A 13566-nucleotide genomic window follows, 5' to 3' on the forward strand; every position below is an offset into this window, starting at 1 on the left:
GGCTCTAATCTGATTGGTGTTCCTTATAAAAACAGAGGAAACAGAAACATATAGAAGAAAGAGTCTTGAAGACACAGGAAGAAGATGGCCTTTTATAAGCCAAGTAGAGAGGCCTGGAACAGATCTGTCCTTCATGGCCCTTGAAAGAAACCAACCTAGCTGATACCTTAATCTCAGACTTCTTAGCCTCCAGAATTGTGAAAAAATCAATCTCTGCCCCTTAAGCTACCTGGTCTCTGCTACTTTGTTACAGCAGCCCTAGCAAACTCATAATATAGTGAACCCCATACAAATTCACAACATTATTTGAGATACTTTAAAAGTTTTGCACATTAAAATTTAGGCTTAAAATCAAAGTCCAGAACAGAAACAACATTCCTAGAAAAGGCTTTGCTTAATATTTTCTTGCTGGCAAGAATGTTGATTATTGAATAGCGGATATGAGTAAAATATTTCCTACCCCTCTAATGAGTGGCTATCTCTTTATATAATCAATGTTTTTAAGCTCAAATATTCATAGATTAGGTTTTCTTTTTTTTCTTGTATTACTTTTTAAAAATTTTTTTTGAGGTTTATTTATTTTTTGATAGAGAGAGAGACAGAGTGCAAGGGGGGAGGGGGGAGGGGCAGAGAGGGAGACACAGAACCCAAAGCAGACTCCAGGCTCTGAGCTGTCAGCACAGAACCCAATGCGGGGCTCGAACTCAGTCTGTGAGATCATGACCTGAGCTGAAGTCGGACGCTCAACCGACTGAACCACCCAGGCACCCATTTTTTTTAAAGTTTTTTTGAGGTTTATTTATTTTTTGAGAGAGAGAGAGAGAGCGAGCTAGCATAGATTAGGTTTTATTAAAGCAGAGCATACCTATTTTGATAAAAGAAATTTCAGGAAAAAATATTTTTACCAAGGTAGATTATTTTAAGTGTAGAATCAGTTTGTTTCCACTCTCAAAATAACTATTGGATAGCTCCTGAATTTTTTAAATTCAAGTTCCAAATTAGGCTTGGAAATGTAGTCCACATATTTTCATAAAATTGAAGAAATTAGGGATGAAATAGGCCTATTTTCTCATCCTATTAAAATGTTAGCTGCTTTTGCATGTGTGTTTTTACTACCTTACCTAGCCTAACATTAAAGAATCTGTGACTCAAAATGCTTGCCTCTGAAGTTAAGGGCAAGATAAGACAAAAAATATTCAGGATACTGTATTCAACTAGTATATCAGAAACTATTTAGAAGTTTTGCTCAATAAAGCCTTTACTCATTTGGTAGGTATGTATTGAGCTCCTGTTATTTCTAGGACATCATGGTAAAAATTGTGGGTGGAATAAAAAATGACTAATATATGATCTCTGGCCTAAGTAACTTACAGTCCAATAATAGATCACATGTATACATATTATCAGTGCAGTAAAAATGGTGTAAATTGGTATGAGTTCTAGGAAGATCCAGGTCACTTCCAGATTGGGTCAGAAAAGATTGCCAGGCCATGGTAGCATATGAGCAATAGCAAGCCAAATGAATGAAGTTAGAAGGAACTTCTTCATAGGGGGTGCTGAGATAAGGGAAACCAAAGTGGGTACAACCACCAGAATAGGTTAACCTGGTGGAAATCATAACTTCTGAACTCCAAATTGGAACACGTGACTGACAGATATGATGCTGTAGAATGATGAAGGTAGGACCCAGTATTTGACATCAGAATTGCCGTAGGTACAGGGAATGTGTCATTTGTCGAGGGTGAGTTAATTCCCCTTCACTGAGTTTTAGTCTTCTAATTTCACATTAGAAATATAGCTCCTATTAGTTTGGAAATCTTGCTGTACTTTTCCATGTATTAGAATATATTTCACAACTGAATTTGTATTGCAGATTCTTATTCTTCTAATGTCAGATAGAAAGTCATGTTGACATGAGTAGTTATTTTAGAGACAGATAGCAGTGTACACTTACAGAGTCAGCCTGCTAACCTAAGCAGCATCATTCTGGCAAATGAAAAATAGGTGACAGCATGTGCGGATTCCTCTGCACTGTCATTCTGACTTAAACACAGATATGATTAGGATATGATACAGTTTATTCAGCAGAAGGAGCCACCTTTATGGATACAGAAATACTAGAGAAAAATTGGGCCTAAAGAAAAACTGCAACCTCCATATTTTTTAAACTCTATTCTTTTAAAATTTTACACACTAGTGTGTTAGCAGTTTTCTTTACACAAATGGGTGCATATCCGTAAGTATTTAGAAGCATATAGTTATTCTTAGGAAAAATATTCCCATTTAAGTAATTGTTTGAATATGGTAGAACCTCACTTACTTGGTCCCTGCCAATTTATTTCTCCAGGTTTTCCATTTTGAGCAACAATTAGAAGTGAAGTAGGTGCCAGACTCCTTGTGGTCACCCCTAAATCTGTCTTAACGGTCACATTTTCTTTCTGACATGCTCATCACCCGCAGAAAGACATTTTACTTTCTCTCCTTGGACCACATTCCTAATTCTATTCTTCACCATCCTTTAAGGCATGTTCTCTTCTCTGTGCTCTGTCTAGCCAACCGCTTTACTTCTCTTTAACCACTTACCAGCCCTATTGCCTCTGATGCCATGTCTGTCTTCTGGCTCTCTGCTTCAGGTCTTCACTAGCCTATCTGGTGCTGTGGTGCCCCCAAGACCAAGCCAGTCTCCTCTGATCCCCAATCACATGCTACACCCATCACATGGCCCAGGATAAGCTAAACAAGAAAGGGGATGCCAAGTGAACTATCTGGAAAAGCAGACTGTCCAGATTTTCACATAGATCACCTCCTCATCAATTCAAATTAATTGCGGTTGTACAAATTTTATAGTATTTTATCATTATTGTGTGTGTATTTTTATATTTTAGTGGTGGTTTAAGACAGTGCTGAAGAGACTGCTTAAAGGAGAGCTTGATGATTATTCTGAAGGATAATATGTTCCATGCATTTCTCACAAAATTATATAAAATTAGCACATTTAAATCTACATAATGCTGTGAAGGCATATTTTTATTAAACTTAATCTAAGTAGATAGAATAATGACAAGTGATTGCTATGATAAAATTCTGGTCTCATTTTGAGTGGACAAAGTATTATTAGAATCATTAAGCTCTATTAACTAATACTTTCTGCCCATAAATTTATTAGCTTTAGACACTGAATCCTTTTATTCCTCTCCACCCCTACTGTCTTTCTTCATAATTTGTATAGAATGTACCCTAATTACTCTCCTAGAAATGCCACCCAACCAGCTCACGCTAGCACATTTAAATGTACTTTTCTGAATCATGTTGCCAAGAAAACAATTTAATTTCAATAAAACTCAGAACATTATGCAGATATTGTGTTATTCATTTATGTGAGCATTTAAAAAGCAAGATGGATTGCCATTTAATACAATTTAAAGGCTAACCTAAAACTTTTCATGCATCATTTAGCAATGCAATCCTTCTTTCTTTTTCAGAATAACTACTAAATTTAAATTTTTTGGTTAGGTGTCATTCTACTGACAGAAAAGTTATCTTGACTTTCAACTATTGATTTTCTAGAAGAAAATAATCATTCTACAGGGAAATGATTTATGATTCAATTTTGTCTATTTGCAAACTTTGACTTTTCTATACAGAAATAGAGATACTAAAGAAAAGTTTGACAGTGTCCCAGAGAAATAAGATGTGCCTTGAAGAGGAAATGAAAAATCTGAAATTGTTGTCAGATGCAGCCATACTGAGGTCTCAGCAGATTCAGACATCCCAACAACAGGAAGCAAACTTGCAAACCAGATGCCATGACTTGGAAAAAGAAGTAGTAGGTAAAAGAGAATGATTTTATTTGCTGTTGTTAGCAACTGGCCATAACAAAGAAGTATTTACATTTTTATTTCTTTTATAATCACAGCAAAATCTTGTTTTAATTAGTGTTGCAAATATGGCTAATTACTAGTAACTAAGTCAATAACTGTGTCTGTGATCAATATTTACTATCATCCCTTCTGATTCTGCCATTGAGAGTGAATGCCATTCACACTTAAGTGAATATATTCCTTCATTTTCCCAAAGGAAAAATTAAAAACTGTGTTTGGTGGGGCGCCTGGGTGGCTCAGTCGGTTAAGCGTCCGACTTCGGCTCAGGTCATGATCTTGTGGTTGGTGGGCTCGAGCCCCGCGTCGGGCTCTGTGCTGACAGCTCAGAGCCTGGAGCCTGTTTCAGATTCTGTGTCTCCCTCTTTCTCTGACCCTCCCCGGTTCATGCTCTCTCTCTCTGTCTCAAAAATAAACAAATGTTAAAAAAAATTTTAGAAAAAAACCTGTGTTTGGGGCACTATGGGCAAAGGTTTTAAATTTCTACCTGAGAGGAATGAGTGTCTTGGCACTATGGAATTTGTACTTTTCCCTAAAGGCAATAGGAATCCTTGAAAATTCATAATCAATTTTCATTCAAGGAGAATACTATAATACAAGCAATGTTTTAGCAAAATTAAGTTATTACAATGATTGGGGGTGTTCCAGATAATCAAGAAATTGGAGCTAGGTAGCCATTTAAAAAATATCTTTGCTGATAACCCAGGCCCGAGACTAACTGTAACAAACTGAAGTAGGAAGGGAACTACATTTTTTGGGTCCTAATATGCACTGTATGTAAATTACTTCTGTCAGTTGCCACAGGGATCATGAAAAACAGGTATAATTGTCCCATCTTGCAGAGAAGAGAATCAAAGCCTAGAAAGGTAACAAGCCTGTTTTCACATAGCTGGTAAATGGTAGGGAGTGAAACAGTTCAGATTCCAAGACTCGTGCTCATCGCACTGTGTCTCCTTGGTCATCTCCGTGGCCACAATGGGAAAACCAAGATAGAATCAAGATTGAGCAGACTACCCAGGATTAGAGAGGCTAAGTAGACAGGGAGAGAAGGAAGTCACAGAGGACTCTGAACCTCTTTTCTTGAGAGTATTTAATGATGGGAGCACACCACAGACTAGGAAATCTGGAGAGAAAGTGGTGCTGGAATGGAAAATAAGGACTCGTTACGTGAAGTTGGAGCAGATATCAAATATTTTAATTTTCCCTTCTGTGAATTACCTATTTATAGATTTTGCCAATTTTCTATTGCATTATTGGAATTTTTCTTGATAATTTTTTTTTTTTTTAAATTTTTTTTTTTTCAACGTTTATTTATTTTTTTGGGGACAGAGAGAGACAGAGCATGAACAGGGGAGGGGCAGAGAGAGAGGGAGACACAGAATCGGAAACAGGCTCCAGGCTCTGAGCCATCCGCCCAGAGCCCGACGCGGGGCTCGAACTCACGGACCGCGAGATCGTGACCTGGCTGAAGTCGGACGCTTAACCGACTGCGCCACCCAGGCGCCCCTTTCTTGATAATTTTTAAGAGCAGTTTGTATAATGTAGTAATTATAATCTATATTTGTTTTTTTTCTAATGTATAATTTGTTGACTTTTTATGGTAAATTTTACTACCAAAATTTTTCATTTTGATGTGATCAAATGATATGTCTTGTATTGTTTTTGGTTAGTTTTGGTTAAAACATTCTTAAATTGTACAGATAGTCTCGAGGTTTTTTTTTACATTTAAGTCATTAATCCATGTAAGATTTATTTTTTATATGGTATGAGATATGGGGGATTAGTTTTATTCTTTCCAAATGGATAACCAGTTGTATCAGTATTGTATATTAAATAATCCATCCTTTTACACTGAATAGAACTATTTGTCATATGTTAAAATTTTATATATGTTAGCATTGATTACTGTGTTCTCTTTTGTTCTACAAATTTATTTGATATACCATTCATACGTATTCATTTGAATATAGTGACAATAGCATAATCTCACAGCTGGTAAATCCTTTCTCTTTCTACTGTTCTTACTTTTTAAATATATACGTGGAGGAGTTAGTCTTCAATTTGAATTTTTTAAGATCCTGTATTTACTTCTAATCGAAAGACTAATTGATACTTAGTAAAGTTTTTCTCCTCCAGTCTTTATACTTTTCTTACATATTTATATTTACAAGAAGTTATTCTTCCACATGAAGTTAAGGTAATTTCATTTAATACTAATCCCAACAGAAATTCTAGCTGGAATTGCGTTATATTTACATATTAAATTTTGGAGAATTGGCATTTTTAGTGATATTAAGTCTCAATATTTTAAAAGTCTTCTCATTCAAGAATATAGTATGTCCTTTCATTTCTTTAAGCTTTTTTTGTTTTTAATTATGATTTCTTAGTTTTATTTGGCTATGTTACTTTTTCCTTCTTGTTAAATTTATGACTGTCATGTTTTTGCATCTACTATAAGTGGACTTTTTTCACTATTTCAGTCTCTTGGTATTTTGTTTTTGTTTTTGTTTTTGTTTTGGTGCCAAAACGTGCTTTTATTATAGCACAGAGACAGGACAAGTAGGCAGAAAGAGTTGCACTGGGATTGTGAGGAGTAATTGGTTATATACTTTTTCATTAGTGGGGGTTAGGGATAAGGTAAGTCTCTAAGGAATTTGAGCATGTTAAAAAGCAAGGTCTCCAGGATCTCGGAGGGCTGTTGTTAAGATAAGGTTGCTTTCAGTCTTTAATGAAACATCAACAGTAAAGTAGCCATGAGTTCCTTGAGGAATGTCACACTCTGCATGTCTCAGGAATTTATAAGTGGGGGGTTGCAAGTTGTAAAGAGATGATTTTAGCCCCATTTCTCTTACCTTTGTTCTCTTCATCATTTGCCCCCTGAATTACTTGACCCTTAAATCTTTAAGGTTGCTGAAGGTGGAAGGTCTTATCTTCTGTAACTTTTTGCTGCTGAATAGGGGCATTGGTCATTTGGGGTTATAGGAATTGTTAAAAGCAGAGGCAGCCAAATCCAAGGTAGACAACATATATGAATCCCCTTGAGTACAAAAGATTATCTGTCCACTTGAAGTTATGCCACTGAGGGAGTCTGGGCACCAGGTAGAGAGACATTTAAAAGACAGCAAAACACGATTGAAATTATTATGAGAAAAAGAAGCCCAATGAAGAGACCTTTGATAGTTGACCAAAATCCTCCAGTTCAGGAGTTTAACCAATTATTAAAGGAGAGGGAGAGATTGTTTAAAGTGGCAATTTGAGGGGCACCTGTGTGGCTCAGTCGGTTGGGCATCTGGCTTTGGCTCAGGTAGTGATCTCACGGTTCGTGGGTTTAAGCCTCGCGTTGGGCTCTGTGCTGACAGCTCGGGGCTTGGAGTCTACTTCAGATTCTGTGTTTTACTCTCTCTCCACCCTTCCCTCTCTCTCTCTTTCTCAAAAAAAAAAATAAAACATTGGGGCGCTTGGGTGGTTCAGTCGATTAGGTTGCCGACTTCAGCTCAGGTCATGATCTATAGGCCTGTGAGTTCGAGCCCCACATCAGGCTCTGTGCTGGCAGCTGGGAGCCTGGAGTCGGCTTCGAATTCTGTGACTCCCTAGCTCTCTGCCCCTCCCCTGCGCGCGCTCTCTCTCTCAAAAGTAAATATTAAAAAAATTTTTTTTAGGGGCGCCTGGGTGGCGCAGTCGGTTAAGCGTCCGACTTCAGCCAGGTCACGATCTCGCGGTCCGTGAGTTCGAGCCCCGCGTCGGGCTCTGGGCTGATGGCTCAGAGCCTGGAGCCTGTTTCCGATTCTGTGTCTCCCTCTCTCTCTGCCCCTCCCCCGTTCATGCTCTGTCTCTCTCTGTCCCAAAAATAAATAAAAACGTTGAAAAAAAAAAATTTAAAAAAAAATTTTTTTTTTAAATAAAACATTAAAAAAATTTTAAGAAGTGCCAATTTGAGCACAATTAGCAATCCTGTTACATTTTGGTGATAATCTGGAATATATATGTAGCATTCAGTGTTTATGATGGCACATGTTCCACCCATGCTGCAGTTAAAACATCTAATACCATTTTATTTTGTAGAACTGCTTTATGAATGAGTTATTTCAGTGTTTAATATTGTAATGCTATTTGAGAGTCACGTAAGGCCTTAATCGTGTAGCAGGTGGTGTTAGCCATGATATAGATTCTGTTTTGTTTAGCAAGCAATCAGGTAATTAATAAGAGACACTTCTACAGAAACAAAAGAAAAATATAGGTTAATGGTTGGAGCAAATTACAAACCCAGTGTCTGGGTCTTGAGTGCTCCTAGTGAAAGATTTTCAGATGTCAGGCTTGAAGCATTCTCATATGGTGTGGGAACAGGCAGCAGGAATCAGATGAGTTTTTCTGGTTTGTAATTTAAGTGTCTCTGGTGATCATTTTGACTCATAGAGCAGGCACAAAGATTGTCTATACACAAGTTTTGTGGCAATTTCTCTAAAGCTGAACTCAAGTTGTCTAGCATCAGTTTTCAGTGTTTTAGGAAAAAGGACAGTTTTAGTTAAAAGAATGGAAGAAAATTGAAATCTTCATATTTGTTGATAGAATAAGGAAAGGTTATTGATTTTTGTGTATTTGTCTTATACCCATCAACTTTATAAAATCCTCATATTCTAGTAGTTTTTTTACTAGTATCTCTTGGATTATCTAGTTCTACAATTGTATCACCTGCTCAATACCCACCCAAAAAGAGTTCATCTATTTTTTTCCAGTGTTTGTATCTGTTATTTTATTTTCTTATCTTGTTAATATCTTATGAAGTTCATTTGAACCCCTCAGACTTTGTTAAATAATAATGGCATTGAACATCCATATCTACTTACTGATTTTAATTGAAATTATTTGGTGCTTTGCCACTTGGAATTATGTTTGATGTTTTTGGTAAATATTTATTTTTAATTAACTATTTTACTTGTATTCCAATTTTAGTTAGATGTTTTAAATGAAATGCTGTTGGATTTTGTTAAGTGCCTCTCAGCATCTATTGATATAATAGTGTTTTTTCTCCTTTAACCAACTGGTAAAATGGACTAGTATTATTGAATTTCTTGATGTTGAAGTGTCTTTGCTTTCATGGAATAAGCCATGCATCATTTACTTTTTGAATATATCATTTGCTACATGTATATATTTTATTTGTAAATTTTGTGCATATATATTAATAAATGAGATTGCTTTATAAGGTTTTTTTCTTTTTACTAGCAAGTACTAATTTTATCAGAGCTTTGCATTAAAATTAAGTGAACATCATAAACAGGTTTAATCACATGAATTATCCATTTTTTAAAGTTAGATAAAACTTGACCTGAACCACATATCATTAGGTAAAATTCAATTATGAATTCCTTTGATTTCAGTATGTCTTTGAATGGTATTTAGTATTTTCAGAGTTGTCTGTGGTAATTGACTATTTGAATATTCAGTTCTTCTCACATCAGTTTTGATTCTTTATATTTGGATGGTAAATTATTCAATTTTCTCTAAGATTTCAAATTTATACCCATAATATGGAATGCAATACTCTTATTTTAAAATATTCCCTCTGTCTGTGATTAGGCCTGATATCTGATTTTTAATCTTGTCTATTTTTCGTTTATCTTTTATTATTTATCAGGCTTGCAAGGCCTTCATTTTTTAGTCTTTTCAAAGAACTAGCCTTTGTATTTTTTATGCTATTTTATTTTCTATAACATTACTTTCCATCTCTATATTTATTAATTTCCTATTCCTAGTTTCTTTTTATTTTTTGTTTTTATTTTTCAGACTTCTGAAGGGAATACTTCGTTCTTTTATTTCTCATCTTTTTTTTTGTTCAATGATAGAGGCATTTGAAGGAATGAGTTTTCCTATGAGTAAAATTTTATCTATGTCTCATATATTCAATATGAATTATTCTTCTTTTCAATACTGTCTAAGTGCTGTGTAATTTCTAATTTTTTCTTTGGTGAAAGGGTTATCTAGGAGTATATTTCTGAATTTCTAAGTATGTAGTTAATTATTTGGGGAAGGAGTTACTTTCTTATTATTTATTTAACTTGAGAGTATTCTGACTAAATAATGTGACTTATAATACCTTTTTGAATTTGTGGAGCTCTCCTGTATGTTGAATACATGATCTAGTGCTATAGATATTCCTTAAAAATACAAAATATAATTCTCAGCTTCATGGTTATAATGGTATCTCAGCTGATTATAGGATTCTTGAGTTCTTTTCTCTCAGTACACTGTGGATGCTCTTCTTCTAGCTTTCAATGTTGCAAATGTTACTGCAGCTCTGATTCTTTTTCCTTTAAAGGTACTTCATTCTTTAGCCTGAAAACTTGTTAGATTTTTATTTCTCTTGTTTTTTTTTTTCTCTTTTTCTTCACTGGGCTTCAGTTGGATCACTCATAATCCTTGGTTCATGACACATATGTACTGGCTGGGACTTCATGTACAATCTTGAATATAATAATAATAGTGGGCATCCTTATCTCATTCACAGTTTAAAAAAATACACTGCTGAATAACTTTTGGTTTTAAGCAGAAATTATAATGAATGTAAAATATCTAGAGAATGATATTAAAAGCACTATATATCAAAACTTGTGGAATACAGCAAAAGAAGTGTTTTCAGGGAGATGTATAGCTTTAGGAGTCATATAAGAAGGAAAGGACAGGGACACCTGAATGGCTCAGTTGGTTGAGCATCAACTCGATTTCAGCTCAGGTTGTGATTTGGAGTCTGCTTAAGATTCTCTCTTTCTCTCTCTCCCCCCATGCTGCCCCCCTCTCCCTCTGCCCACCCCCACTCACATGCTCTCTCACTCTCTCTAAAATTTAAAAAAAGAAAAGAAAAAAGAAGGAAAGAACAAACTCAAATAACAGAAGAAAAAATAATAAAAATAATACCAGCAGTGAGTGAAATAGAAAAGAGATGATAAAGAAGACCAGAAAAACAAAGCATTGATATTTTTTTTAAAAACCAACAAAGTAGACCTTTGGCAAGTTTAATCAGAAGATGAGAGAAAATACAAATGTAAAATGTGAGTAATGAAAGAGGGGCAGTTACTACAGATAAAGGGTAAAAAAATAATAATAAAAGTGGATGCTGTCAACAATCTTATGCCAACAACTGTGAAGCCTTAGATGAAATGGATATACTATTAGAAAACTATATCTTACCAAGACTTACTCAAAAAAATTAAATGGCCCTATAACTATTAAAGAGATTGGAGCAATGTCTTCTCACAAAGAAAAAAACAAATTTTTTAACAAGCAATCTACCAACTTTCAGGGAACAAAAGTCTTTTTTTTTTTTTTTTTAATATATGAAATTTATTGTCAAATTGGTTTCCATACAACACCCAGTGCTCATCCCAAAAGGTGTCCTCCTCTATACCCATCACCCACCCTCTCCTCCCTCCCACCCCCCATCAACCCTCAGTTTGTTCTCAATTTTTAACAGTCTCTTATGCTTTGGCTCTCTCCCACTCTAACCTCTTTTTTTTTATTTTATTTTTATTATTTTTTTATTTTTTTACAAAAGTCTTAATGTTATACAGTATTTTCTTTCCTTTTTTAAAAATTTTTAATTAATTAATTTTTTTTTAATTTACATCCAAATTAGTTAGCATATAGTGCAACAATGATTTCAGGAGTAGATTCCTTAGTGCCCCTTACCCATTTAGCCCTTCTCCCAGAACCCCTCCAGTAACCCTGTTTGTTCTCCATATTTATGAGTCTCTTATGTTTTGTCCCCCTCCCTGTTTTTATGTTATTTTTGCTTCCCTTCCCTTATGTTCATCTGTTTTGTCTCTTAAAGTCCTCATGTGAGTGAAGTAATATGGTATTTGTCTTTCTCTGACTGATTAATTTCACTTAGCATAATACCCTCTAGTTCCATCCACGTAGTTGCAAATGGCAAGATTTCATTCTTTTTGATTGCCGAGTAATACTCCATTGTATATATATATATACCACCTCTTCTTTATCCATTCATCCATTGATGGACATTTGGGCTCTTTCCATACTTTGGCTATTGTTAATAGTGCTGCTATAGACATTGGGATGCATGTGTCCCTTCGAAACGGCATACCTGTATCCCTTGGATAAATACCTAGTAGTGCCATTGCTGGGTTGTAGGGTAGTTCTATTTTTAGTTTTTTGAGGAACCTCCATACTGTTTTCCAGAGTGGCTGTACCAGCTTGCATTGCAACCAAGAATGCAAGAGATCCTCTTTGTCCTCATCCTCGCCAACATCTGTTGTTGCCTGAGTTGTTAATGTTAGCCGTTCCAACAGGTGTAAGGTGGTATCTCGTTGTGGTTTTGATTTGTATTTCCCTGAGGATGAGTGATGTTGAACATTTTTTCATGCATTGGTTGGGCATCTGGATGTCTTCTTTGGAAAAGTGTCTATTCACGTCTTTTGCCCATTTCTTCACTGGATTATTTGTTTTTTGGGTGTTGAGTTTGAGAAGTTCTTATAGATGTTGGATACTAACCCTTTATCTGATATGTCACTTGCAAATATCTTCTCCCATTCCATCGGTTGCCTTTTAGTTTTGCTGATTGTTTCCTTTGCTGTGCAGAAGCTTTTTATTTTGATGAGGTCCCAATAGTTCATTTTTGCTTTTGTTTCCCATGCCTCCGGAGACATGTTGAGTAAGAAGTTGCTGTGGCCAAGATAAAAGAGGTTTTTGCCCTCTTTCTCCTTGAGGAATATGATGGCTTCCTGTCTTACATTTAGGTCTTTCATCCATTTTGAGTTTATTTTTGTGTATGGTGTAAGAAAGTGGTCCAGGTTCATTATTCTGCATGTCTCTGTCCAGTTTTCACAGCACCACTTGCTGAAGAAACTGTCTTTATTCCATAGGATATTCTTTCTTGCTTTGTCAAAGATTAGTTGGCCATATGTTTGTGGGTCCCTTTCTGGGTTCTCTATTCTATTCCATTGATCTGAGTGTCTGTTCTTGTGCCAGTACCATACTGTCTTGATGATTACAGCTTTGTAGTATAGCTGAAGTCCGGGATTGTGATGCCTCCTGCTTTGGTTTTCTTTTTCAAGATTGCTTTGGCTATTCGGGATCTTTTCTGGATCCATACAAATTTTAGGATTATTTGTGCTAGCTCTCTGAAGAATGCTGATTTTTTTTTGATAGGGATTGCATTGACTGTGTAGATTTCTTTGGGTAGTATCAACATTTTAACAATATTTGTTCTTCCTATCCAGGAGCATGGAATCTTTTTCCATTTTTTTTGTGTGTTTTCTTCAATTTCTTTCATAAGCTTTCTAGAGTTTACAGTGTATAGATTTTTCACCTCTTTGGTTAGATTTATTCCTAGGTATTTTATGGTTTTGGTGCAATTGTAAATGGGATCGATTCCTTGATTTCTCTTTCTGTTGCTTCATTGTTGGTGAATAGGAATGTAACCGATTTCTGTGAGTTGATTTTATATCCTGCTGCTTTGCTGAATTCATGAATCAGTTCTAGCAGTTTTTTGGTGGAATCTTTAGGGTTTTACATATAGAGTATCAGGTCATCTGTGAAGAGTGAAAGTTTGACCTCTTCCTGGCTGATTTGGATACCTTTTATTTTTTGTGTTGTCTGATTGCTGAGGCTAAGACTTCCAATACTCTGTTGAATAACAGTGGTGAGAGTGGACATCCCTGTATTCCTCCTGACC

The 13566-nt window shown here is 35.6% G+C and overlaps 1 protein-coding gene across 9 annotated transcripts in view; it reads left to right on the plus strand.

Moving 5' to 3' along the window:
• The window catches only part of LEKR1 (leucine, glutamate and lysine rich 1), a 222147-nt gene that overhangs the window by 90710 nt on the left and 117871 nt on the right, over positions 1-13566 (plus strand). For all 9 annotated transcript variants that reach the window (XR_015240078.1, XR_015240079.1, XR_015240080.1 and 6 more), the window contains one exon: positions 3645-3830. Coding sequence is in view for 5 of the 9 variants with exons in the window: in XM_086674580.1 (XP_086530706.1) it covers positions 3645-3830 (186 nt within the window). In the remaining 4 variants the exon portion in view is untranslated. The remainder of the gene's footprint in view (positions 1-3644; positions 3831-13566) is intronic.

This window comes from Puma concolor, chromosome C2 (genome assembly GCF_028749965.1).
Source record: "Puma concolor isolate L17-30 chromosome C2, mPumCon1.1.hap2, whole genome shotgun sequence".
In the NCBI taxonomy this organism is placed as follows: Eukaryota; Metazoa; Chordata; class Mammalia; order Carnivora; family Felidae; genus Puma; species Puma concolor.